The sequence below is a fragment of the Dama dama genome, chromosome 15 (assembly GCF_033118175.1).
Source record: "Dama dama isolate Ldn47 chromosome 15, ASM3311817v1, whole genome shotgun sequence".
Lineage (NCBI taxonomy): Eukaryota > Metazoa > Chordata > Mammalia > Artiodactyla > Cervidae > Dama > Dama dama.
The window spans coordinates 82,502,104-82,529,350 of NC_083695.1; the positions used below are offsets into that span (position 1 = coordinate 82,502,104).

Below are 27,247 nucleotides of genomic sequence, written 5' to 3' on the forward strand. Positions count from 1 at the left end.
TCCCCTTCTCCTCCTGCTCTTAATCCCCCCCAGCATCAGGGTCTTTTCAAATGAGTCAGCTCTTCGCATCAGGTGGCCAAAGTACTAGAGTTTCAGTTTCAGCATCAGTCCTTCCAATGAACACCCAGGACTGATCTCCTTTAGGATGGACTGGTTGGATCTCCTTGCAGTTCAAGGGACTCTCAAGAGTCTTCTCCAACACCACAGTTCAAAAGCATCAATTCTTTGGCGCTCAGCTCTCTTCACAGTCCAACTCTCACATCCATACATGACCACTGGAAAAACCATAGCCTTGACTGGATGGACCTTGGTTGGCAAAGTAATGTCTCTGCTTTTTAATATGCTGTCTAAGTTGGTCATAACTTTCCTTCCAAGGAGTAAGCATCTTTTAATTTCATGGCTGCAGTCACCATCTGCAGTGATTTTGGAGCCCCCAAAAATAGTCTGGCATTGTTTACTCATCTATTTCCCATGAAGTGATGGGACCAGATGCCATGATCTTAGTGTTCTGAATGTTGAGCTTTAAGCCAATTTTTTCACTCTTCTCTTTCACTTTCAAGAGGCTCTTTAGTTCTTCTTCCTTTTCTGCCATAAGGGTGGTGTCATCTGCGTATCTGAGGTTATTGATATTTCTCCTGGCAATCTTGATTCCAGCTGTGCTTCGTCCAGCCCAGCATTTCTCATGATGTACTCTACATGTAAGTTAAATAGGCAGGGTGACAATATACAGCCTTGATGTACTCCTTGTCCTATTTGGAACCAGTCTGTTGTTCCATGTCCAGTTCTAACTGTTGCTTCCTGACCTGCATACAGATTTCTCAAGAGGCAGGTCAGGTGGTCTGGTATTCCCATCTCTTGAAGAATTTTCCACAGTTTATTGTGATCCACACAGTCAAAGGCTTTGGCATAGTCAATAAAACAGAAATAGATGTTTTTCTGGAACTCTCTTGCTTTTTCAATGATCCCATGAATACTGGCAATTTGATCTCTGGTTCCTCTGCCTCTTCTAAAACCAGCTTGAACATCTGAAAGTTCATGGTTCACATACTGTTGAAGCCTGACTTGGAGAATTTTGAGCGTTACTAAAAATACTTTCTTTACTTGAACCCAGACACTAATTTCACATCGTCAGTCATTCTCAATTTTCAAGTTATTGTGGTAGAAAAATACCTAAGGGTGTCCAAGTGGCAAGAGTAGTGAAGAGTCCCAAATAATGGCTATGCTGAAAACTGACCTAGTTGACCAGATAAGTTAACTCATTGGGAAAACTACAAGCTCTATTGACAGCTCAAATATCCCAGGAGAAATAAGACAGGGGAAGAAACAAGCAAAATCTTTATTGCTGAAAAAGGTAAAATTAACCAGAGTGTTGGCACTGTTATAAATTAAAAATTTTCAAAACAACAATATTTTCTGACAAAGCTTGGCTGTTTGATTCTAGAATATAACTTTACAGATGCACACAGATATTTTCATTTTGTTTGTAGTCAGAGGAAGGAACAAGATGAGAAAGAGAAATTTGAACCTTCCACCGCTTTCTTTTTATTGTTTGTAGCCCCTTGAGATCCCTGGGTAATTTAGCAGATATAGCCAGTAGTTTCTTTTTATAAGTAAGTCTTTTTGTTTGTTTGTTTTTATCATGGATGTCCAGGCTACTATGAGTGTAAGATAGTGCCTCAATTCAAACCTGACTCAGAGATAAGTTCAAAACTATCTTTTTAAATTACAATTTTGCATCTCTTTTAGTATCTTTCCAATTCTGATTCCTACCCATACTTTCGCCACAAAAGAAAGATGAGAGAAATCTCTAATGATAATTTATTCTGTGAGATGACCTCATCTTGTGACCCTATCAGTATCTTCAGGGTTATATTTGGAATATTTATACAGTAGTAGATATGGTTTTAAAAAGTCAGAATGTGAAAAATAATTTAAGAAATGAGTTGTGATAACAGGAAGAACAAAAGGAATAGTGAGAAACACATTCCACAAATAGGTGGTCTTGAAAAGCTTTTTTAGTAGTAAAATTAATAACTTGGTAGATGGAACTGGATAGATCCTAAAGCCTTTGACCCCTTAGTTACAATAAAATAGAAGGTCTGATAATATTAGACCCCATGTAGTTCCTACAGCCGTAACTTATTGCCATCCTCAGCTTGTGAGTCAGCATATCATAGGCATCTGTTCTTTCTTAACCTTCCTAACTTGAGCTTCTCCAAAGTCCAGCTTCTTTCTTCTATTACTCTCTTTTCCCTACTTGCCAATTCTATTATGCATTAAATGTTTTCATCACAGATCCTAAGTAAATTTAAAAATTAATGTTACTGTAATCTTTCTGTAGTAATTGATTCTCTGGGACTTTTTAGGTCTTGATTAAAAGAGGAAAATGTATGAGAAGATAGAGTGTAAAACAGAAAGTAGGAATGAAGAGTACACCAATAATGAGTTAAAGAAGTAAAAAGACCTCAAAGTGGATAATTTACATAGAATTTGGTGGGATTATGGGAGTTTTTTTAATCTATTTTATTTTCTTTTTGTTGCTTGTTTTTCTTTTTGCTGTGTTGTCTTCAAAATAAAAATACTTTTTTATTTCTGATTATAAAAAAAAAAAAAAAAGAGAAAAATTTCAGCTATATCTTTCTTACAGATCTTTTAAATAGTTGTCTAATTTTCATTTGGTGTATTTAGATTTCATTTTTTCAGATTTCATGTTTTATGGTAAAACATTCCAATTAAATGACAGTATGTCTAATATCTTTCTTTAATTATTATTTTTCCTTTTAAGAAAGAAGACATGAGTTCAGTGATAATTTTAGGTCTTATTGATAGCCATAATAGAACACCTTAACTTCTGAGTCCTTAAGATAAGGCTTTTCTGAATTTGAGTAATAAATTTGCTTGTCTTATTTTAAACTTCCTTAGTTTAATAAGTAATATTTTCTCCATTTTTGGTTTTCATTGCAGGTTTGACTACAAATTGTGGTAGAAACAGAATCAGAATTTAGGAATTTTGATTCTGAAAGGCATATTACATAAAATACCTAATTGGATTAACCCAAAATTTATCCAGCCCGATGTTTGGTCTCAAAGCATTTTTGTTGGCATTGATGGTTATTGTTCATAAGTGCAACTCTGAGAGTTAGGAATATACTACAAAGGTCTGTCTGGTGAAGGCTATGGTTTTTCCAGTGGTCATGTATGGATGTGAGAGTTGGACTGTGAAGAAAGCTGAGCACCGAAAAATTGATGCTTTTGAACTGTGGTGTTGGAGAAGACTCTTGAGAGTCCCTTGGACTGCAAGGAGATCCAGCCAGTCCATCCTGAAGGCGATCAGTCCTGAGTGTTCATTGGAAGGACTGATGCTGAAGCTGAAACTCCAGTACTTTGGCCACCTGATGTGAAGAGTTGACTCATTGGAAAAGACCCTGATGCTGGGAGTGGTTGGGGGCAGGAGGAGAAGGGGACAAGAGAGGATGAGACGGCTGGATGGCATCACCGACTCGATGGGCATGAGTTTGAGTAAACTCCGGGAGTTGGTGATGGACAGGGAGGCCTGGCATGCTGCGATTCATGGGGTCGCAAAGAGTTGGACACGACTGAGCGACTGAACTGAACTGAACTGAATGAACCTTTTTTCAGTGAGTTCTCATAGACCTAGTATTTGGTAATTTTTCTGTCTCTTATATTTGTACACTTTCAACTTATACTGTTGTCAGAGACTGAAGTCCTGTTTTAGTTCCAAAAGTATCTTTATATTACTGTGAAATAGTTCTAGTATTTCCATAATAGGACCATGATTTAGAAGCAGTAAAGTCAGAAGAACTGAATTTTAGTCCTGGGTTTTCCCCTAATTAATTATATAACCTTTGTTAAGGTATTAACTTCTTTGGAACTCATTTTACTCTCATTTATATAATATATATTAAATAGCTTAGAAGTATTTTCTTATTTGAAATAAATGTGATAGAATTCATGATCATAGCTTTGCTCACCATTGTTACCAGTTTGTATATGATTTTATAGATCAAGACATCTGTTCTAATTTCTGTCTTCTCAGACAGTAAAATATTAACTGCCCCATTCTCCCCTCCCCCAATTTTGAAAGTATTTCTGAATCCCTTTGGTCATGTAAGTTGGACCTTTCTAATCTTTCTTTATTGATGATAGAGTTGATGGAATCAGCGCTAAGTGCTGAAGGTATTGGCAGATGTGCTGTGATATTATATAAATGTAAGATCGTATTTTCTGTTTTATTTCAGCTGTTTTTTTTTTAATGCCAGTATTTGTAGGGCTTTTTAGCCGTATCATTTCAAAATGTCTTTTAGGCCAACCCTTTGGGTCTGGACCAGACTATTCCTAGCTCTTTACTATTCAATATCTTCTGGGACAGAGATTTCACAACCTGTCTCTCACCTTGAAGAAGCTCTTATAGCTAACATAAATCTTGCTTTCTGCAATTTAAGTTTGGATTTATTTCTTTTTTCTTTTCTCTGTGGAGATGGGAACAGCCCCAAACTTGAAGTGATGCTTTCTTATGAGGGCCAGTACTGAATGTAGTGGCAGGATTATTTCCAGTCTGGCATCATTTTTAGCTTTTACATATTAAAGCTTCCTGACTTTCATTTCAGTATTCATGGTCTCAAGAGATGCTATTCTTTATAGCCCAAATGAAATAACACTTACATATCTAATATTAATGTTTATTATATCTTTTGCTAGTTAGAACCAAATGAGGTACTAAAATAAAAAATGAGTTCTCAAAACCCATATGAGAACTTTAACAGATTTGTGTTTTATTGGGTATAACTATAGTCATGGGAGTGGATTTTTGCCTGTGGTTTCTAGATTTGATCTCATTATTTTACTAGTCATATTGTATACATGATTTCTTTATCCATATTTTCTAGTAATAAGACTAAAAGCTTGTTCTTTAAAACAAGCTGTCTTGAAGCAAATTTCAGTGTGTGTCATAGCTTAGTAGCTTAGTGCCTAAGCTACCAAATGTACTAGATATCAGGAAAAATGCGTTCTCTGCCCTTGATGCGCCTATAGTTTTATTAGGGGAAGAGATTATAAAAATTGTAAAGCACTTATGAAATAATTTAAGATAGAGCATATAAAGTAAGATGTTTAATGTGAATTTTATTTTGCATCTTAAAGGTTGATATAAAAAATTTTATGCTATACAGATCTCTTCTATTAATTAAGATACCCTGAAATGTCTAATTGTTTCATTCTGATTCCCCCCCTTTTTTTTGCTTTAAAGGTTCAGCAGTTTTCTGAAAAAGCCTTCTTCTTACAGCTTTTGAAAACGCACGAAAATGCCTTAGAGAGACAGTGCAATGAAATTACAAACCAAAGGAATATGCTTCTCCAAACCTTTGTATGTCTCCATCCACTTGGAAAAGTTTATTTTACTAATTGTATCAAAAATTTGTATAAAAATATGCTTATATATACATTTAGAAAAATTATCCATATGCATATTGGCAGGTAGTCCTATTGAGATATAGAAAATTATTAAGTGCTATTTTAAACCAATTGGTAGAGTAATATAGTTTGAAAGAATTAAATTGTCAGGATGCAGTATAGAAATTATTTGCAATTGTAATAAGCATAAAAGAAACATTGAAACTGAGTTGAATTGCTCAGGCTTCAAGGTCTTGGTTTTAATGCTTTTGAAAGGCACAGAGGTTCAAACTTGCGGCAAATTAATGGATGTGGGAGCAAAGATAGATTTTGTTTATTTTTTTATAATAAATCACAGCAAACAGACTCAGTAGCTTTAAATGACAAGAACAGCTTAAGAATATAATCTGTAACTAATTGACTTTTCAAAAAAACACATTTTAAACTTAAAAATATATATCCAGAGTCAGAATCAACAGAATCAACCACCAAATGGTTATGAATGGCATGGCAAGTTTCCAGCTGTAGCTCTTAATTAGTTCTGTTTCTTGGAAAAAAATTGGAAAACACAGTAATGTTTAGGTTCTACCATTGTAAAAAACTTTAGGTTCTAGCATTGTTTAAAGTTTCTGGAAATTCTTATTTCTACTTCATGTTGATATTTTATGAAATTTAAACTGTTATTTATATATTTGTTATTTTATATTTGAAACGACCATGTAATTTTACCTTGTCTACATTTTAAAAGATTTTTTTGGAATTTACACTCAAAGGACAGTTATTCCTTTGAGTGTAGACCTGCATTTTCAACTTTGGTCATTTAATTCTTTTCCATCCAGTTGCAATGTAATTCGTTTGAGTATAGATTTTCATTTTCAACTTTGATCATCTAGTTATTTTATCACCAATTTTGCAATGACAAAATGGCATATATGGCTGTAAGTTTAATACACAAACAGACACATACATAATGATGGGTGGTAAAATTTCTACCTCAATAATTCTCCTAAAATATTAAGGATAAATCTTTCACATGAAAATAGTTAGTTGTTATCATGTAATAACCTCAATTTTTAAAATTAATATTGCTGGAGGAATATAACATTTTAGTACCAGGAATATAATTTTCTGTTTCATTCTCAGTATTTCCAAATGATTGAATTTTAATCATTAAAGAATATTGTTGCAATTAACACCTATATTTGGTCCTTTGTTTCCATTTTTCAGGAGGCTACAAAGAGAAGAGTTACAGAGGAGGAAGAAAAATTTATTAAGGAAATTACAGATTTCAATAATGAATATGAATTAACAAAGAAACGAGAGCTCTTGATGAAAGAAAATGTCAAGATTCAAATATCTGACTTAGAAAACCAGGCAAACATTCTTAAAATGGGTATGAAAACGTAGTACCATCTCATTTATCTAGCATTAATGAAGATAACTTATTTTGAATTAATGAATTTTCCAGAAATTTTACATTTTCATAAGTAAATTGGGTTATTGCATTGCTGTTCTTTTACTTTTATCTTAATTATATATCTCTTTTACTGTGAGCTGTCTGAAGTTCTTTAGAAATAGGTGTGACATGATCATTGGTCATTTATTTAATAACCGAATTCTGTTTACAATCTGTTATATATTAGGCACCCTTCTAGGTCCTGGAGGTATAACTAAAATGTGGCGGGATGAAATATATAGGCAGATATTTATAGTACATTGTGATGGAAACTATATAGGTGATATTGTTGCTGTGATCTTTATTTTACCATCAACACAGTTTAAACTAGGAAACACTGTTACACAGTGGGGTGGGGAGAATTCCATTTCAGAAACACTAGTATGCAGGTAATTGCAGTCTGTAATAAGATCCTGAACTAAAGAAATCATCAAAGAGAGGCTCAGTGGTGAAGAATCCGTCTGTCAGTGCAAGAGACACGGGTTTGATCCCTGGTCAGGGAAAATCCCACATGCGGCAGAGCAGCTAAGCCCTTGTTCTGCAACTGTTGAGCCCTTGTGCCTTAATTACTGCAGCCCACACGACCTAGAGCTTGTACTGCGCAGAAAGAGAAGCCACCACAATGAGAAACCTGCCCAACTAAGAGTAACACCCGCTCACTGCAACTAGAGAAAACTCCGCAACGATGAGACCCAGTACAGCCATATATAAATGAAATTATTAAAGAAAAAAATAGAAGTTAGCAAGAGAGGAGAAGACAGAGAGATTTTTAGGAAGAATGACAGATGTATCACTGACTAAACAGATATAACAAAAGTCAAGCATGAACCACAGTTTTCAAACTTCAGAGATTGGGTAGAATACGGTACCAGGAGGAAGAGCAGAGATGGAGGTGAACTGTAGCCTTTTCTGGACAAAAAAACTTAAGTTTTGTTGCGATGTTTTTAGTTGGAGATGTCTATGGGATAAACAGGTAGAAAGGCCCAAGTGGCAGGTTAAAATTTGGTTGTGAAACTGATACAAGAGATCAAGCTAGATCATTAGTTGTGGGATTCCAGATAAGTTGCTAACATAATTCAAAGGGAACATGTAGAGGGAACATAAAAGGGTAGCAAAGACCAAAGTTAGAAAATGGAAAAGCATAGCATTTAAGGAAAGAAAGAGAATAATGAGACGGAGATGTCAAAGAGGGCAAGAGGAGAACCAGCAGAGAGTAATATGTGATTTGGGACAAGATGCTTAAGTTTTATTTGCTTCAGTTTCTTCATCTATGAAGATGGAGGATAATGATAATGACCTTAACAAGATTGTTGTAATTACTCATGAAATAATATTTAATTACATAGAATGCTACCTGGATCATAATTAAACCCTTATAACATAGGGATTATACTTTTTAATTAGCTTAATTTCATAAATGAAAATGAGGCTCTCAGAGATAAGTTGCTTTGGGTAGAGAGTATGGGACATCTTATAGGCATACATCTGGGAAGTTCTAATATATATATATATATATAAATATATATATATATTATGATCAGGAAGGAGCACAATACAAAAACTAGAATTAGAGAAAATGTATTAAAAACTATTTTTAGATATTGAGGCAAGAGACTGTCCAAGACTCTGATTCCTAAGAGAAGGAAAACACATGAAGGATGATTACCCTAAGCTTTTACCTGGTTGCAGTTTTTTGACAACAGGAGAGAGAGAGGGAACTTAAACAAAACATAGTGGCCTGATTGAGTCGAGGATACAAAGACTGGGGTTCAGGGAGGCTGAGTTAGCTGAAATTTTCAGGACAACATACTGAGAGGAAAGAACTGCATAGACAGAACCTCCAGAAATCTACATAGAGGTTGCTTTGAGTCTTTGGCTATATATTACTTTGCCTACATAGGGGAAAATCCTCTAGACTGAATAAAGAAAAACTGCTAGGGAATCATAAGCTCAACAATTCCGTGAGCTCACACAGAACTGAGAGACATTCATGTTCCATCCTTTCAGAATAGAAAGAGCTCATTAAACAGAAGAATCCTGCCTTAATAGTAGGATTCAATTAGCCTTTGACCTAAGGCTATTCTGGACACACTCTAAATCTTAAAAGCAAGGTTTGAACCTAATTATGTAACCTAACTGCATGCTAAATAGCAGGTATCAGCATGCTTGAGGGGAAGAGAGCAAATTCAAACATCAACAAAATAGTAAGCAAAATATCTAGTATCCAACCAAAAATCACTGTATCTATGAAAAAGGAATTGTTATCTCATGCCAAAAAGGAAATTAGGTCAACAGAAACATCTCCAGAAATCATAGAGATAATGAAATTCACATAGAAAGACTTTAAAAATTGATATTATAAAAATATTCAAGACCATGAATATAATAAAGAGAAATAAAAGATATAAAATAATAAACAATTCAAAAAACTACTTGGCAAGATCCAACATCCTTTCATGATAAACACAGTCAATAAACTAGACATAAAAGGGACCATTCTCAATCTGATGAAGAGTATCTATGAAAAACCTTGGTGAATGTTATTTATGATGGAAGAATGAGGATTTCTCATCTAAAATCAGGAAAAGATGAAATATTCATCCATTCCTAATACTTGTATTCAGCATTTTACTAGAGATTTTAGCCTGGGCAGTCAGGCAAGAAAAAAATACAAGACATCTAGATTGGAAATAAAGTAGTAAAACTATCTCTATTTGAATATAGCATGATCTTGTGTATAGAAATCCTAAGGAATCCATAGGAAAACTGTTTGAGCTAATAAACAAGTTCAGCAAGGTGGCAGGTTATTAGATCAATATACACAAGCCAGATGGACAATTTGTAAATTAACATTCAATTTGCAATCAAAAAAGAGTAAAACACATTTAACAACAGTTTAAGACTTGTATATAAAAACTACGAAAAACATTGTTGAAAGAAAGAAGACCTAAATAAAGGGAAAGTCATCCCAAGCTGATGGATTGGAAGATCTAATATTGTTAAGCAGTACTCCCAAAAGTATATTGACCATACATTGCTTACATTTTTACTACACAAGAAAAAGTTAATCATTCTTGACAGACATTAGGCAAAGCCAAAAATAGTTAAAATATGGGTTTTTTTGCATATTTATTTCTAGAAATGAAGTCAATGGAACATGATAATGACCTGTTAAATGAACTTCAAAAACAAAAGAGTGAATTAATACAAGAATTATTTACTTTGCAGAGGAAGCTTAAAGGTATTACATATATGAGTTACTTTGCTGATGAATAGTTATATACCTATCTTTTGTTGTTCAGTTGCTAAGTTGTTGTGTCCAACTCTTTGTGACCCCATGGACTGTAGCACACTAGGCCCTCCTATCCTTCACCATCTCCTGGAGTCCGCTAAATTCATGTTCATTGAGCCAGTGATGATATCTGTCTATCTCATCCTCTGGTGCCCCCTTCTCCTTTTGCCTTCAGTCTTTCCCAGCATCAGGGTCTTTTCCAATGAGTCAGTTCATATCAAGTGGCCAAAGTATTGAAGTTTCATCTTCAGCATCAGTCATTCCAGTGAATATTCAGGGTTGATTTCTTTTGGGATTGACTGGTTTGATCTCCTTGCAGTCCAAGGGGCTCACAAGAGTCTTCTCTATTATAGGTTAATATTATTCTTTCAAAATGTGTTTACTCATTGGGATATAGGTGATGTAAAAAGGGAATTTTATTGATGTGAAAAAGGAATAAGTAAAGCACTAAATTGATTAAGTGTTGAATCTGGTTATTTTTAATTTCATAAAATTTAAGATCTTTTTTTGTGTCTTTAATTGCTACATTTAAGTAGAAAAATAAAAAGCATTTGTATATGTATTTTACATGAAACACCAAAATTTAGAGCATTGTTTTTATGAATGAAGAAAGATAACCTTTATATTTAATTTTTTAAAGAGTATAAGAATTTTCTTAATTGTTTAGGTTTTGAAGATAAAAAAAATGGAGTCATTTGTACTACTAAATATCTAGAGGCAGAAAAAATAAAAATCAGTGAAAAACCTCAAAATGATGCTGAATGCTTAAGGTAAGAATTGCCTATTATACTTTGATATAAAGTCTGGTAATTTTTCAAGTTGTTAAGTAGATTTCAGCATAAAGCCAAATGTATAATAATTTCAAGATCATTTAAGATGTTTTTCCTTCTATGTGTATTCTGAAATATGTTAATAAGCAAATGCTTTACTGGCTAAAAACACATAAGTTTTAAATTGTATCAGGTTGATAATAATGAAATCAGTCTTATCTTTTCCTATTCCTCAAGAACTCTTGAGTTATTCACATCCTGAAAGATAAAATGTAGAATCGTTTCCACAGCTCTTTTTTCTATTACCCCTAAGTTTTTGGAGTGAAATGACTGAAGTTACCTTTTTCGGTCCTTCTAGATTTCATGGGAAGAAATCACAGTCTACTACTTTACTTGAAGTCTGTCCTTCTGGTTTTGTGCCTAAAGATTGAAAATGTATTTTCTCTATGGAATATTTAGGTGTTTTCTGTGTATTTGGATAATGAAAGAATGGCTGAGGTCTGAAATGACCAAAGGAGAACATCTCCCCCAGTTTATTAATTTCATTGTTATTTATTAATAATTAAGTGTTAAAATTTGCTGGCTTAATTTTAAAGAGCTTCCTTATACTTTCTACGTTTCATGTAAGAAACAGAAACCTCATTACTGAATCTATGAAGAGGCATATGAAGTCTTCTTTCACATAAATCATACAGGAAATATGTCCACTAGAGCTGAACAAATGCTTCATATTAGCAGTGTATTGCCTTAGGCCATAATTTTAGTAGATTGTGAGAAAATATTTGCAATTTAATTTTATGTTAAGTTTTATAAGCATGAAATATCAATCTCTTGGGTGATATGTTTGATACAGAATGAGTTTCTGTAATGACAGTCTGCTCATTGATTTTTTTTACGCTTTTAAAAATGTTCATGCCCACTGGTATCATTATAGTTCATAGTGTAAAGGCTTCCAGTATGAACTCCAGTTTTGTGGGTTTATCCCTCAGTCATAAAAGTTTTCACTGGGTTAAAATTAAACACTCAAAGTCTGTTGAGAGGGCCTTTTCCTTCAGAGATGGTGACAGAGGAAGTTTGTATAGAAAGAGATATCAGTTAATATGCCTAGTCCAAACTTTGTATTTTAGCAGTTACTGAATGAAATGCCAGTGTTTATCAGTTTCCACTTCAAATTCTTTAAAATGTGTAGCTTAGTTTCCCTTCTGGTATGTTCCATAAAAATGATTTCAAGTGTGAAGAGCAGAGTCAAAAGTACTAAGTATAGAGATTTTGAAAAAGAGTGCCATCAGTCTTATAAATAGTGAAATAACAAGGAGCTAATAATGGTAGCAAGAAATGATATGACATTTATTGAACATCACTAAGACCAAAATTAAGTTGATTTTACCCCTAAATTTTATAATAGAATCTTTTTCATTTCTGCGTTCAAATGTGTACTGAATTCTATAGTAATGACCTTTATCTTAAGTTTTCCGATTTAACTGCTGTTGGTATAGATTCTGTTTTGATAGCAGGGTTTCTCAGACTTGGCACTGTGGAGATTTGGGGCCAGGATATTGTGTGTGGGAGAGCTGTCCCATGCAGTGTAAGATGTTTATTAGCTTTCCTGGTCTCTACCAACGAGGTACCAGCAGCACTACCCACCCCCCGTTGTTACAAACCACAGACATCTCCATTATTACTCGTGTCCCCCAGGCAGAGGCAGGTGGGCACAACAGTCCCCAGTTCAGAACCAGTCTTATTTTAAGGTTTTTATCATTGCACTTCTACTTTTATTAAACTTTAACCTGTAAGAAAGCAATTGCAAAAAATTAATACTTCTTTTCTATGAGCTTATTATTTCTGATTTTTATAATTAGAAAAGTTTTGATACCTATTTTATTCTGTCTGTATTATTGAAATTCTTTTATAATGATTATAAAGATAAAGTTTTTTTAAAGTTAATCTGCCATGTTCAGGTTGTTTGTTGGACTCAATGCCATCCGTTAATGAAGAGAAGCAGTACTTTATATTCACAATATTTTAATGATCTCTTTAGTTAATCTTTCCCTGTTTATAAATTATAAGATACTTATTTATTTAAAAGATTCTGTTGTGAAGAGAATGGGATCATTAATTAACACATGTTAAGGCAACTAATTTACAGAATATTGCTATGATTAACACCTAAACGAGAGGTTGGATTAATTTCTAAGAAGTATCCCTGAGAACTTTATAACTGATCAAGCTAGTGTTTTTCACATAGTCTGGGGAGGACAGAAGTGATAAACCTCAGGGTCTTGAGAGGCAATAAGCATAGAGATTAAGGTTACAAACCCTTTGAATCCCACTTTTGCTATTTACTAGGTTGGTGACCCCAGATAAGCAATTTAACATGTCTGTGACTCATTCTCTACATCTATCAAATGAAGTTAATAATAGCAACCACCTCACAAGATTATAATAAAAATTAAATTACTTAATATATGTGTGTATATGTATATATATATATAAAGCCCTTAAAGCAGTGCTTCAGTTCAGTTCAGTCTCTCAGTCATGTCCGACTCTTTGCGACCCCATGAATCTCAGCATGCCAGGCCTCCCTGTCCATCACTAACTCCTGGAGTTTACTCAAACTCATGTCCATCAAGTCGGTGATGCCATCCAGCCATCTCATCCTCTGTCGTCCCCTTCTCCTCCTGCCCCCAATCCCTCCCAACATCAGCGTCTTTTCCAATGAGTCAACTCTTCGCATCAGGTGGCCAAAGTACTAGAGTTTCAGTTTCAGCATCAGTCCTTCCAATGAACACCCAGGACTGATCTCCTTTAGGATGGACTGGTTGAATCTCCTTGCAGTCCAAGGGACTCTCAAGAGTCTTCTCCAACACCACAGTTCAAAAGCATCAATTCTTCAGCGCTCAACTTTCTTCATGGTCCAACTCTCACATCCATACCTGACCACTGGAAAAACCATAGCCTTGACTAGACGGACCTTTGTTGGCAAAGTAATGTCTCTGCTTTTTAATATGCTATCTAGGTTGGTCATAACTTTCCTTCCAAGGAGTAAGTGTCTTTTAATTTCATGGCTGCAGTCACCATCTGCAGTGATATTGGAGCCCAAAAAAATAAAGTCTGACACTGTTTCCACTGTTTCCCCATCTATTTGCCATGAAGTGATGGGACCAGATGCCATGACCTTAGTTTTCTGAATATTGAGCTTTAAGCCAACTTTTTCATTTTCTTCTTTCACTTTCATCAAAGAGGCTTTTTAGTTCCTCTTCACATTCTGCCATAAGGGTGGTGTCATCTGCATATCTGAGGTTATTGATATTTCTCCCGGCAGTCTTGATTCCAGCTTGTGCTTCTTCCAGCCCAGCATTTTTCATGATGTACTCTGCATATAAGTTAAATAAGCGAGGTGACAATATACAGCCTTGACACACTCCTTTTCCTATTTGGAACCAGTCTGTTGTTCCATGTCCAGTTCTAACTGTTGCTTCCTGACCTGCATATAGTACACAGTAAATACTCTAAATTATTATACATAATTATGCTTGTATAATTACTTATGATTTCATCTGTACTTCTTATTATCCATATGGATTTCATGCCTTTCAAGCTTCTTTCTCATTTTTTTTTTCTGTCCTTTTAATGCAGAGACTTCCTGAAAGTTAGTTATTGATTGGATTCTTATTTTGTACTCTCCATAGCTTGTCTCATCTGGTCTAAAGTTTTGGTTATCATCTATAGATAATTTTCAAATCTCTGTCACTAATCCCTCCTGCTTAAGATCCAGCTGAATTCTCAACAGTTTAATTATTGTTATTATTGTTCAGTTGCTAAGTCATGTCTGACTCTTTGCAAACCCATGGACTGTAGCATGCCAGGCTCCTCTGTTCTCCACTGTCTCCCAGATTTTGCTCAAATTCATTTCCATTGAGTTGGTGATGCCATCCAACCATCTCATCCTGTGTTACCCTCTTCTCCTCCTGACCTCCATCTTTCTCATCTTCAGGGTCTTTTACATTGAGTCGACTCTTCACATCAAGTGGCCAAAGTATTGGAGCTTCTGCTTCAACAACAGTTCTTCCAATCAATATTCAGGGTTGATTTCCTGTAAGATTGACTGGCTTGATCTCCTTGCAGTCCAAGAGACTCTCAAGAGTCTTCTCCAATACCACAATTCAAAAGCAACAATTCTTTGGTGCTCAGCCTTCTTTATGGACTAACTTTCATATCCATGCATGACTACTGGAAAAACCATAGCTTTGACTGTTATGGACCTTTGTCAGCAAAGTGTTATCTCTGCTTCTTAAACTGTGTCTAGGTTTGTCATAGCTTTCCTTCCAAGGAATAAAGTGTCTTTTAATTTCATGACTGCAGTTACTGTCCACAGTAATTTTGGAGTCCAAGAAAATAAAGTCTGTCACTGCTTTCACTTTTTTCCCTTCTATTTGCCACGACATGATGGGATAGGATTCCATGATCTTAGATTTTTGATGTTGAGTTTTAAGCCAGCTTTTTCACTCTTCTCTTTGACCTCTTTCAAAAATGTAATATAATCAACCAAAAGCAAAAGCATAACCTGTGTTATCTCCCTGCATTTCTGTCACTTACTCTATTCTGCTAGCTCATCAGAGTACTATTTGTGCATTTCCAAATATGCCAGAGGACTTCACACCTCTGTATATTTCTTTTTCTTTTCCATTAGCTAAAATCTGATATAGTCCTCAAGGCATAGCTCACATGGCATTTTTCCTAGGTATTGCTCAAACCCAAAATGTAAAACCAAGAAGGACCCTGTGGGGCTCCTGGGCACAGAAGTCTTTTTATCCCTCTTTTCTTATAGGCAAGGCTCCAACCTCCATGGTCTTCCCTGAGTTCCAAAGGAGAGGTTTGAACAGTTGCTGATCAAGAGAGGAGTAGCCAAGAAACCACTTGAGGCAAGATTAAAGGGACCAGAGAAGCTCCTCAAGATTAGGAGAATCTAAATGAAAGTAAAAGAGTGCAAGCCCTGCATATACCCTAATTTTGCCCACCCTTGAACTCCTGCTACAGAACTCCTCATCAAATCCTCCCAGATTGGGACATACTTGGCAAAACAGTGAATCTATTCTTTTCTACTTTACCCAAAACTCTTATCTTCATGATTTGATTTGGCACTGGTGCAGAGAGGCCAAGGTTTTGGCATGAAATGTAGCAAGTGTGTTTGATGTGTTCACAAATCATTTCCATCCTATTCCAGCCCGTCACCAAGTTTTGTTGCTTTTGCCTCCAAAACATTTCTTGAATCCTCCCACTTCTCTCTTCACAGCTAACATCCTAGTTCTAGCCACTCGTCTCTCTTCCCCGGATCCCAGTAACAATCTCTTTTCTGCTTTTCCCTCAACCACTCTTGCTACCATTGCATTGTAAATTGAGCTGCATAATTTCCCTTATTAAAATTATCTGTGGCTTCATAATGAACATAATACAACCTAAAGCTCATGACTTGTCACGTATGGTATATGACCACCTCCCAGATGTTATTCCCAACTATGGTTACCAACAAAGTTCCATCTAGTCAAAGCTCTGGTTTTTCTAGTAGTCATGTGTGGATGAGGGAGTTGGACTATAAAGAAAGCTGAGCACCGAAGAATTGATGCTTTTGAACTGTGGTGTTGGAGAAGACTCTTGAGAGTCCCTTGGACTGCAAGGAGATCAAACCAGTCCATCCTAAAGGAAATCACTCCTGAATGTTCGCTGGAAGGACTGATGGTGAAGCTGAAACTCCAATACTTTGGCCACCTGATGCAAAGCGCCAACTCATTGGAAAAGGTTGAAGGCAGGAGGAGAAGAGGACGACAGAGGATGAGATGGTTGGAGGGCATCACCAATGCGATGAACATGAGTAGGCTCAGGGAGTTGGTAATGGACAGGGAAGCCTGGCTTGCTGTAGTCCGTGGGGTCATAAAGAGTCGGACACGACTTAGTGACTGAACTTACTGACTGATGCTTCCCTTCTCACTCTGCTCCCTCAAGCAATCCGGGCTTTCTTCCACCTAAGACCTTTATCTATGCCTTTCTTTCTCCTCAGGTTAACAGATTGTCCCTTGCTTTATGTCTCCTACCTGATGAAACATACCTTATCCTTTGAAAGTGAAAGAAGTCGCTCAGTCTTGTCCGACTCTTTGCGACCCCATGGACTGTAGCCTACCAGGATCCTCAGTCCATGGGATTTTCCAGGCAAAAACACTGGAGTGGGTTGCCATTTCCTTCTCCAGGGGATCTCCCTGACCCAGGGATCGAACCCGGGTCTCCTGCATTGTAGGCAGATGCTTTACTGTCTGAGCTACCAGGGAAGCCCCCCCCCCCCTCCCCCTTATCCTTTAGATCTCAACTGAACTATTTCCTCAGGGAAGGTTTCCTGTGATCTTTTTATAACCTGTTATTTTTCCTAATAACACACTGTATTTTTTCCTTTCTAACACAGAATCCGTTTTATAATTACATATTTATGTGCTTTATTTTAATCATGTTTGTCTCATCACTCATCATATGCTCAATAAGGGGAAAGATCTTACCTACATTGTTTACTGTTGTATACTCATGGTCTAATACAAATACCTTTGTATAGAGCTTGGCCTATAGTAGGTATTGAATAAATAAATGAAGGAATAAATGAGCATAATAAATTGTGAAAGCATTCCTCTACTGTTTCCTTCTCTGTGTTCATAAAGATTGTAATTCCGTTCTATGGCTGATCGTATTCAATGATAGCTGTGTGTATTAGTCTGTCTCACTGAACTGGGAACTCTCTCTACTTCTTGTTTGTTTTTCTGTCGGTGTCTGCATCTACCATAATCAAGGGCACATAGTGTTTAATAAATATTTGTTCCAGTGAGTACATCTACATTTTAAAAAAACTTTTACTACAAAGAGGATAGAAGTTCTTCATGTATTTTCAATATTCTTCCCAAAGACATGGTGTATAATAACCACTGGGATAGCCACATGGAATTCTTCTTCCCGCTCCTGATTGTTTTCTTCTATGTAGAAAAAACTTTACTGGTTTAACTCTCCTAGCCATCCCCCCAGAACTTCTTCTTTCTTATTCTAAGGTGGAGAGGAGTGGTTCAGTCTTATTGTTGAGTTTGGAAGGATAAACGGAAGACCAGCTCCTTTCTTTGCCTTATCTCTTTGGAGTCTGGCCTGCCTCACGGTGTATGTTCTACTCTGCTCCTCTATCCCTTGAATTTTACAGTGGTAGGACTTCATGGGAGAAAGCTTTTGGCATCTGCCTTTCATGGTGTGTGAGTTAGGTTAGTCTAATTCTGGTTTCAGTATTAGTAGTAAATCCTTTGCATGTAGATATAAGCCACATTCTCTAGTGTCTGCTCTATTAGCAGCAAACATGCCATCTTGGCTTCCCTCTGCCTTCCTCATTTCTCAGATGCTCAGAATTCAGGTAGCAAAGAATAGACCCCTTCAAACTTCCAACACCTATTATTTGTTATTATTAATCAACACCAGGATCACCAAAATATAATTCTTCATCATGAGTTTTTATTTACTCCAAATAGTAACATACCAGACAACTTGAAACATTTTGGGCTTTTTCTTACCCACAACACTTAGAATGGTTTTACACTTTTTATAATCAATGTTTGTACTGGTTTAATACAACAGGAAGTTTATTTCAGAAATGAAGCTGCAGAGTCAACAGCATGGATTTTCTTTCTTAGCATTTGAAGATAGTGTGGTTTTGTGAAGAGCATATTTGCAATGGAAACTGCACAAAAGTTAATATATACCTGCTACTGAGAGACTACATGCATTTATATGAAGTAATAAATCAATGCTGTTGCCTCTTCAATGAAAATGTCATCCAGTTAAGTTAGTCATAGAGGTCACATTGATGGTCCCTAGATTTATAGGAAGGTATAAGCACATGATGATGTTAGAATACTTCTAACCTCTCTGAAAGATACACAGATAAATATGTATATTTACATATGTATATATTTTTTATTTTACCAAATATGAATAGATAGTTTGAAGTTACGAGAGTAGACTATGTTGATTAAATAAAAAAAGTTTAGACATTACAAAAATGTAAAACATCAGTCTCCTCTCTCATGTCTTGTTAAAAGTTTGACACACATCCTGTCAGAGTTTATAGTCTCTGTGTGTGTGTGTGTGTGTGTGTGTGTGTGTGTGTGTGTGTGCGCGCGCGCACGCACACGTGCATTTAACACTGGTCTGTAGTTTGCTTTATTACTTAGAAAACATAGATATTTCTCATTAATACATACTGATCAACTTGATTCTTTTTAATGCTGATGTATAAAGATGACATATTTTGTAAGCTTCCTCTCATTGATGGATGGGAGGAAGTTCTTAAATATTCATAATTAGAAGCATTTTTATAAATGTATCCTTAAATACTTGTGGAAGTGTTTCTGTAACATCATTTAGCAGAGTAATAAGAATTATTATCTAGTTTATTGAGGAAATAATGCACATTTATGTTGCAGTACTCTTGATTATCAACAGTAATAAACTCCAAGTAGACAGGTGTAACAAAATCTCAGTTCTAAAGTTTCTAGAAAATACTAGTCAAAAATTAGATATCTGTAGCCAACCCCTATCATCTCTCCAGTTTTTAGCATTTATAAAATATGAAAATCCTCATTTAATTCCAGGATCATTCTTAGCTATGTATTTTGTTGAATATTTCTGTTGACTCTGCATTTTTCTGGTAAAACTTCATCATTTATTCACTAACAGAAGTGCCTCTACAGCATTGATTATGTAGCCTTCAAGCTAATAGAAATCCCCTGTTTCGTGAATTCCTGGCACACACTGTAGTTATTAAAGCTTCGAGTAAATAGAAGGGAAATTTTTATGGTAGAAGTCAGTTGATTATTTTAAATGTTATATTATGATATAAATGTGCCTGTTTGTAAATGTCCCAAACTTTGAAATAATTTTGCTTATTATATGAGCCATATATAACAATCATTTCCAAAGTTCATTTGTCCCTTTGATATCATAATGCACATTTTTTTTCACTTTCACATGTTTACCTTTAGAAACAACCCCTTTTGGTTGTGGGGATGGGGAAGGTGATAGAAAATATGTGATGAAAGGAGATGCCTAATCCACCCAAACCAAGATTTGAAGTAATGGAGATGCTGGTAGCTCTCCTCTCTCTTTTACTTCCTTCTTAGTAGATCTCATCAATTCAGACTTACCCACCTGTGAAGGTTCCTACCTGTCTGCTGATGGCCTGGACTGAAGGAATGCATAATTAGAAAACTGAAATTCTACTTTCATAGAATCAACTTTGAAACCCATGCTCATAAATAAACTGTGTATGAAAGAACATGACATATATGTCTTTAAAATGGAGTATTTTGTGTTTAAATGGCACTGAAATAATTTTCATATGAATTACTATAGAGAAATGATATTGAGAATGTCACACCATGAAAAACTAGTGAAAAGTTGTAAGGCTTGCTTATTAAACCTCTATTGTGATTAAGGTAACCAAAAAGGATAAGATTCATAGACTTAACATGTTAGATCTAAAATTCCATATGTCAGAAATGGCATCAACATGGAATGATAATCTGGGAGAAATTTGTAGTACTTGTGATGAACAAAGGGTAACAGTTTATCAAAAATTAACAGATAAAAAGTCAACAAGAAAACACTAAAAATCAGTAGTCTTTAATTTATGTGTTTATCCAACAAGCATGTATTAAACACTTGCTTTTCCAATACACTTTGCAAGTTATAGTGATACCAAAGTGAATAAGACAAGGTAATTCAGTTATACATCTTATCATTTAAGTACAGATTAAAACTACTGAATATCAATTTTTTATCAAATTTTGAAAGATATACTTAGATGACCATACTGAAAATTGGCAACAGTGTGGTACAGAGATAATTTACTCATTGCTGTGGCAGTATATATTGCTCGTATTTGGAATGCAATTTGATGTATATTGCTTGTATTTGGAATGCTATTTGATGTATACAAGTTATTGTAAGCATCTTTAAAATGTTTATGCCATTTAAAGCAGTAATTTCACTTAGCTGTATCCCAAGGAAAATAATCCAAAGCACAGAGGAAGCTTTATGAACAAAGGTGTTCATAGAAATTTATTTATGGTAGAAAAAAATAGGAAGAACTTAAATGCTGTACTATAAATGAATGATTAAATTAACTGTGTTGCAGCCACTTAAACTACTATATATTTATCTTAAATGTTATTAATTGGCAAATGTAATTAACTGGGGGAAATAAATATGACAGTATAAGGCAAAAGAAAAAAATAGAAGGCAAGATTACATAATCAATATCACATGGAAGAAAAAGACCTGCGATGAAGCGTACCTACATTTTAATCTCTTTGAATTTGTGTACTAGGACTTTGGGTGAAAATTGTCCTTCTTTCTAATTAAATAGTATTTGTTTACATTTCTATAACTAAAAAGAGTGTTCTTTTAGTTAAGGCTTCTCCGTGGCACTTAGAGGTAACTGAAAAAAATGGAATGGTACAAGAAATTATAAAAACTACATGGAACATACATTTTGCAATGTTGCAAATCGCAATGTTGGCCCATCCTCATCAATATCTGATGATTCAGAGAAAGGAGACAGTAACCAGTGCAAACTGCCCTTAGTCACTGTGCAGTAGGTGAAGGAAGCTCTTCTTGACTCCTATAGGCAATCAGTCTATGCACTGAAGCATGAGATCTGCTCACCATTATATAGCGCCAGCCTAGCTGCAAATACATAGATATTCATACCGTTAGCATCCAGCCTCCTTTAAAACTTTCCTTTAAGTGAGATCTAAATTCTACAACTTGGTTATATGCTGAATTGTGAAATGCTTCCTATAATTCATCCTAAATGCCATCCTTAATTTCAGTAGTCTCTCCTCCTCCTTGTTAACTAACTAAAATGGAAACCAGTCACCACCCAATTCTGATGGGCATGACAGCTCTTATCAAACCATTTGAACTGAAAAGGTGAAAAAGGGCAAGTATTGACGGCATAGTGGGAAGAACGATCCCTACCACTGTATGTATTTGAAAAGATATATATCTATATCTATATATATATATACATATGTTAAAATGAACATTGTATAGCAGCATCTGTGGTATATTGTTCCTCTCCGTTTAGCTTTACACTTACTTTTTAAGAATATTTATTGCAAGGGATTTTATGCTTGTGTAAACATCTAATGCTCCAAATCATTAACTTTTTCTCTGTCCAACATTGAGCATTCCTTCAGAATTTTTATTCACTGTTAAATTCCTACAAGTTCAGAACACAGTGAACTTCTTTTATATTAGGTATTGTTTCTCAATCCATTCTTATAACTGTTATGTTTTTTCCCTAGCTAGGTGTTAGTTCTTAAGTACAATAATATAGTGAGGACCTGTGAACTAGGCTAGAACATCACCAGTATCTTGCTATGGGGTCCTCCATTAACCCACACTCCCTTCTTTGCCTCAGATGTAATTGCTGTCCTCGATTGTTTCATTTGTGTGTGTGTGTGTGTGTGTGTGGTATGACTTACTTAATTCATTCCTTGCTTATATATAATTTGCTTTGTTACTTTATGATTTACTAACTTTATGTCATGTATTCACATATGTAATCTACCTGTCATTTATATGCCTGCCAAAAAAAATATTGGTTATTTTTGCTTATTTTTGAGTTATGTAAAAAGGGTATCATTCTGTCCAGGACTTGCTTTTTATTCACTTGTTTCTAAAATTCATCTGTGTTGTTGAGTATAGATATGTGAATATGCTTTTTCTGTTTTTAATGCACATTTGAGTTTTCAGTTTTTGTTGTTGCAAACAGTGCTGTTTTGATCATCCTGGTGCACACAGCAAGAGCTTCTGTAGGGTATATGCCTGATGGAATTGCTGAGTATAAGGCATGTGAATGTTGAACTTTACAAGGTAGCAACAAACTTTCTATCAAAGTGATTAAACCAGTTTATACTTCCATTGGCACATTACCAAATTCCCCAGTGATCTATATTCTCTTAAATGCTATATTTTCAGACCTTTTATGCATTAAAAATCTCTCTCCCAACTTATGAAGTTTTTTGTTTGTTTTTGGTATTCTTCATACTCTTGTGCTTAGGTATATTTCTTACTTTTGCAGTGGCTGAAATTATCAGTCATTTCTTTCTGTGGTTAACATTTTTGTGTCTTGTTTAAGAACTCTTCCCTACCTTAGATCAGAAGGTTATTCTCCTGTATTTTCTTTAATGATTTTTAAGGTTCGTGTTTCACATTTAGGTCTTTAGTTTATTTGGAACTAATTTTTGCTTACATTCTACAGTAAGATATAGCTTTATTTTTCTCCACATGGTAACCAGTTGTCTGAGCAGTATTTATTGAGTGGTTTCTCCTTTCTCTAATGATCTGCAAAACCATGTCTTTTATTTAAAAAGAATAATCAGAATAACATTTGTGAATCTATTTTAAGATTCTGTTTTCTATTCTGCTAAATTGGTCAACATTCATTTCTTTCACAACTGTCTTAATTATTGTTAAATGCACACTATTAACTTTTAACTACTTAACTACTCTTACTTTATAATGAATCTTAATCTAAAGCAGAACACTTCCCTTTATCCTTCTCTGTCTTCATCAAGAATATCTTGACTGTACTTGACCCATTGCCTTTTTATATATATTTCCAAATCAGCTTATATCCATGAAAATCTCTTATGATTCCACTCATCCTACAGTCTCTTTTGAGAGATTTTACATCTTTATTAAGCTGAGATTTCTCATCTGTAAACTTAGAATATACAGATTTTTTTGTCTTAATCTTTTAATAAAAATCTTGTGAGTTTTATTTTTAGATACCTTGTAATTTTAAATGTAAATTTTTTAATGACATCAGTATTCTTTTTATTGCTGGTGCATGGAAATATAACATATTTTTATACGTTGACTTTTTGGCCACTATCTTTGTTAAACTCTACTTTTTAAAGTTTAGAAGATTTAGAGCATATACAAAAGTAAAAATGTAAAATATAGCGAGTCCTAGGTAATTATCACTTAACTTTCAGTTCAGTTTAGTTTCGCAGTTGTGTCCGAATTTTTGTGACCCCATGAACTGCAGCACGCCAGGCCTCCCTGTCCATCACCAACTCCCATCAGAGTATACTCAAACTCATGTCCATTGAGTTGGTGATGCCATCCAACCATCTCATCCTCTGTTGTTGTCCCCTACTCCTCTTGCCTGCAGTCTTTCCCAGCATCAGGGTCTTTTCAAATGAGTCAGTTCTTTGCATCAGGTGGCCAAAGTGTTGGACTTTCAGCTTTAGTATCAGTCCTTCTAATGAATGTTCAGGACTGATCTCCTTTAGGATGGACTGGTTGGATCTCCTTGCAGTCCAAGGGACTCTCAAGAGTCTTCTCCAACACCACAGTTCAAAAGCATCAGTTTTTCGGTGCTCAGTTTTCTTCACAGTCCAACTCTCACATCCATACATGACCACTGGAAAAACCATAGCCTTGACTAGACGGACCTTTGTTGGCAAAGTAATGTCTCTGCTTTTTAATATGCTGTCTAGGTTGGTCATAGCTTTTCTTCCAAGGAGCAAGATTTTTAAATTTCATGGCTGCAATCACCATCTGCAGTGATTTTGGAGCCTCCAAAGATAAAGTCCGTCACTGTTTCCCCATCTATCTGCCATGAAGTGATGGGACTGGATGCCATGATCTTAGTTTTCTGAATGTTGAGCTTTAAGCCAACTTTTTCACTCTCCTCTTTCACTTTCATCAAGAGGCTCTTTAGTTCTTCTTCACTTTCTCCCGTGAGAGTGGTGTCATCTGCATATCTGAGGTTATTGATATTTCTCCCAGCAATCTTGATTCCAGCATGTGCTTCATCCAGCCCAGTATTTCTCATGACGTACTCATGTAAGTTAATTAAGCAGAGTGACAATATACAGTCTTGACGTACTCCTTTCCTGATTTGAAACCAGTCTGTTGTTCCATGTCCAGTTCTAACTGTTGCTTCTTGACCTGCATACATATTCCCCAGGAGGCAGGTCAGGTCAGGTGGTCTTAACAGGTGGTCACTTCAGGAATTATCAATTTATGGCCAGTATTGTTTAATATATGTCTCTTCTCATTTTTCTCTTGTATTACTTGAAACAAATCATACGTATTATTATCTTATTATGTCCCTGTAAAAAAGTACTTTAAAAATATAACTAAAATCTATTATTACACATAAGGTAATTGACAACAAATAACGATTCATCAAATATTGTCAGTGTTCAAATTTCCAATTATTTGTAAATGTCATTATTTTGTTTGTGTGAATTAAGTTCCAAATAAGGTCCACACATGACAAGCAGCTGATATTTTAAATCTCTTTTAATCTAAAAGCTTCCTCTACTTAAAAAATTTTTTTTTGACTTATAGTTGATTAGTATGTTGTGCATCTTCTCGTTTCCCTGTTAGCCGTTCATATGTCTTCTTTGGAAAAAATGTCTGTTCAAATCCTCTGCCCATTTTTTAATCAAATTGTTTAAGAGTATAAGCCATTGTAGAATGTCCCTCAATTTAGACTCATTTGTTCCTTAGATTCAGGTTAAATAATTTGAGACAAGGATAATATATAAGTAAGACTGTGTCCTCAGAACATTGCATCAGAAGGCATATAATGCCAGTTTTGTTTCATTTTCAGTTAGGTTTGATTGCTTAGGTAAGATTATGTCTTCCAGGTTACTCCAATGAGAAAATAGTCTTTTCCATGAATATTTACTAAATGATATAGGGGATGACTCAGACCTTGTGGATAGCCTTTTTCCCAGTAACTTTTCATGCAGTCATTTTAGCGTCCACTAATGTTGCTTCCCCGAGTCAATTATTACGTAGGTGGTTGGAAAGTGGCAACTTTCTAATAATGGAATTTTTCTTCATTTGTTAGCTAATAAAATTCCGGGGATAAAAGACAGAGGTTCCTCTTCCTGTTACCCCATTCTTTTAATTTCTCCTTTTTAAGATTTTCTGTGGACTGGACTCATGAATTTCTTTTTATGTCATGTGTTATAAATACATTATTATCATTATCTTTGATGCTCGAATTGTCCCAGATTTGGATATAGGCAGTCCCTTGAACTAAATTTCTGTGTCTTTGGACATGTTTCCATCAGTTTTTGGTCGATTTCCTTTCTTCTTGTGCAACAAAATATTCTAGGCTCACCTTGAATATTACCTGCCTCAGCCCTGGGACAAGTTATTTCAAGGAGTCTTGGTATCTTTTGTTGGTACTGGTTTTAGAAACTAAGATTAGCATGCTAGATGTGCTCATTACTACTGGGTGTTGTTGCTTCTGAGTACTTTAAATGGACAGAAATAAAAATACCATTTTTTTAAAATCATAAATTTTTATACTGATTTCTTCCATTCAAATCCAAAATGACAGTTTTTTTTTCCCCCTCCATCCATTTTCTATGTACATCTTCCTTTTCCTAGTGAAAACTCTGGTTTGTAACAATGTTAATATAATTATCCATTTCTTACAACTTTCTAAAATAATTTTAGAATAACTAGCTGTGTATCCTCACTAACAACAAAAGTAGTAAAATTTAAGATTCCTTTGTAATTCTTACTGCCTTACAACATATCTCACTGAGGGTATATAGACTACTATTTTTGAAAATTACTTGAGTTCTTTTTAATTTTTATATGTGATTATTAGTTTGAAAATCATTTATTTTGTTCTGTTTGTGTTTAATTCAGCTGTCGTTTTGTGTTAAACTTTATGGTTCTTTTTCTGAACTTTATTTTATTTGTCAAGTATGTAAATAATCATCATGGTTCAAAAGTCAAAAGTATATAAAAAAAGATACATGCAGATGAGTTTCATTTTATTCCTTATTTATTCCACCCCATTTTCACTCACTGCTGTAGGTGATCAACTTTGTTAGTTTCTGGTTCATCTTTCTGTGTTTCTTTTTATCTTCATTTTTTATACTATGTAATACTCCATTATATGGATGTGCTATAGTTTACTCAACCCATCTCTTAAGAATGGACACAGGTTGTTTACAATATTTGGTGATTACAAATAATAATGCAGTAATAACTTTGTGCATATATTGTTTTGTACTTACAGGGTGTATTACTGGTGGTGAATGATGAAGTCAAAGGAAAAATATAAATGTAGTTTTGTTAGATACTACCAAATTCTTCTCCTTTGAAGTTTAACCATTTTAAATTCCCCTAGCAATGTTTGAGTACACCTGTTTACCCACAGCTTATGAAAAAAATGTGTCATCAAGTTTTTGGAGT

The 27,247-nt window shown here is 34.9% G+C and overlaps 1 protein-coding gene across 1 annotated transcript in view; it reads left to right on the forward strand.

Moving 5' to 3' along the window:
- The window catches only part of CCDC172 (coiled-coil domain containing 172), a 54,032-nt gene that overhangs the window by 24,344 nt on the left and 2,441 nt on the right, over nt 1-27,247 (forward strand). The window contains exons 3-6 of the mRNA XM_061163168.1: nt 5,267-5,383; nt 6,637-6,802; nt 10,005-10,106; nt 10,825-10,927. Coding sequence (XP_061019151.1) covers nt 5,267-5,383; nt 6,637-6,802; nt 10,005-10,106; nt 10,825-10,927 — 488 coding nt within the window. The remainder of the gene's footprint in view (nt 1-5,266; nt 5,384-6,636; nt 6,803-10,004; nt 10,107-10,824; nt 10,928-27,247) is intronic.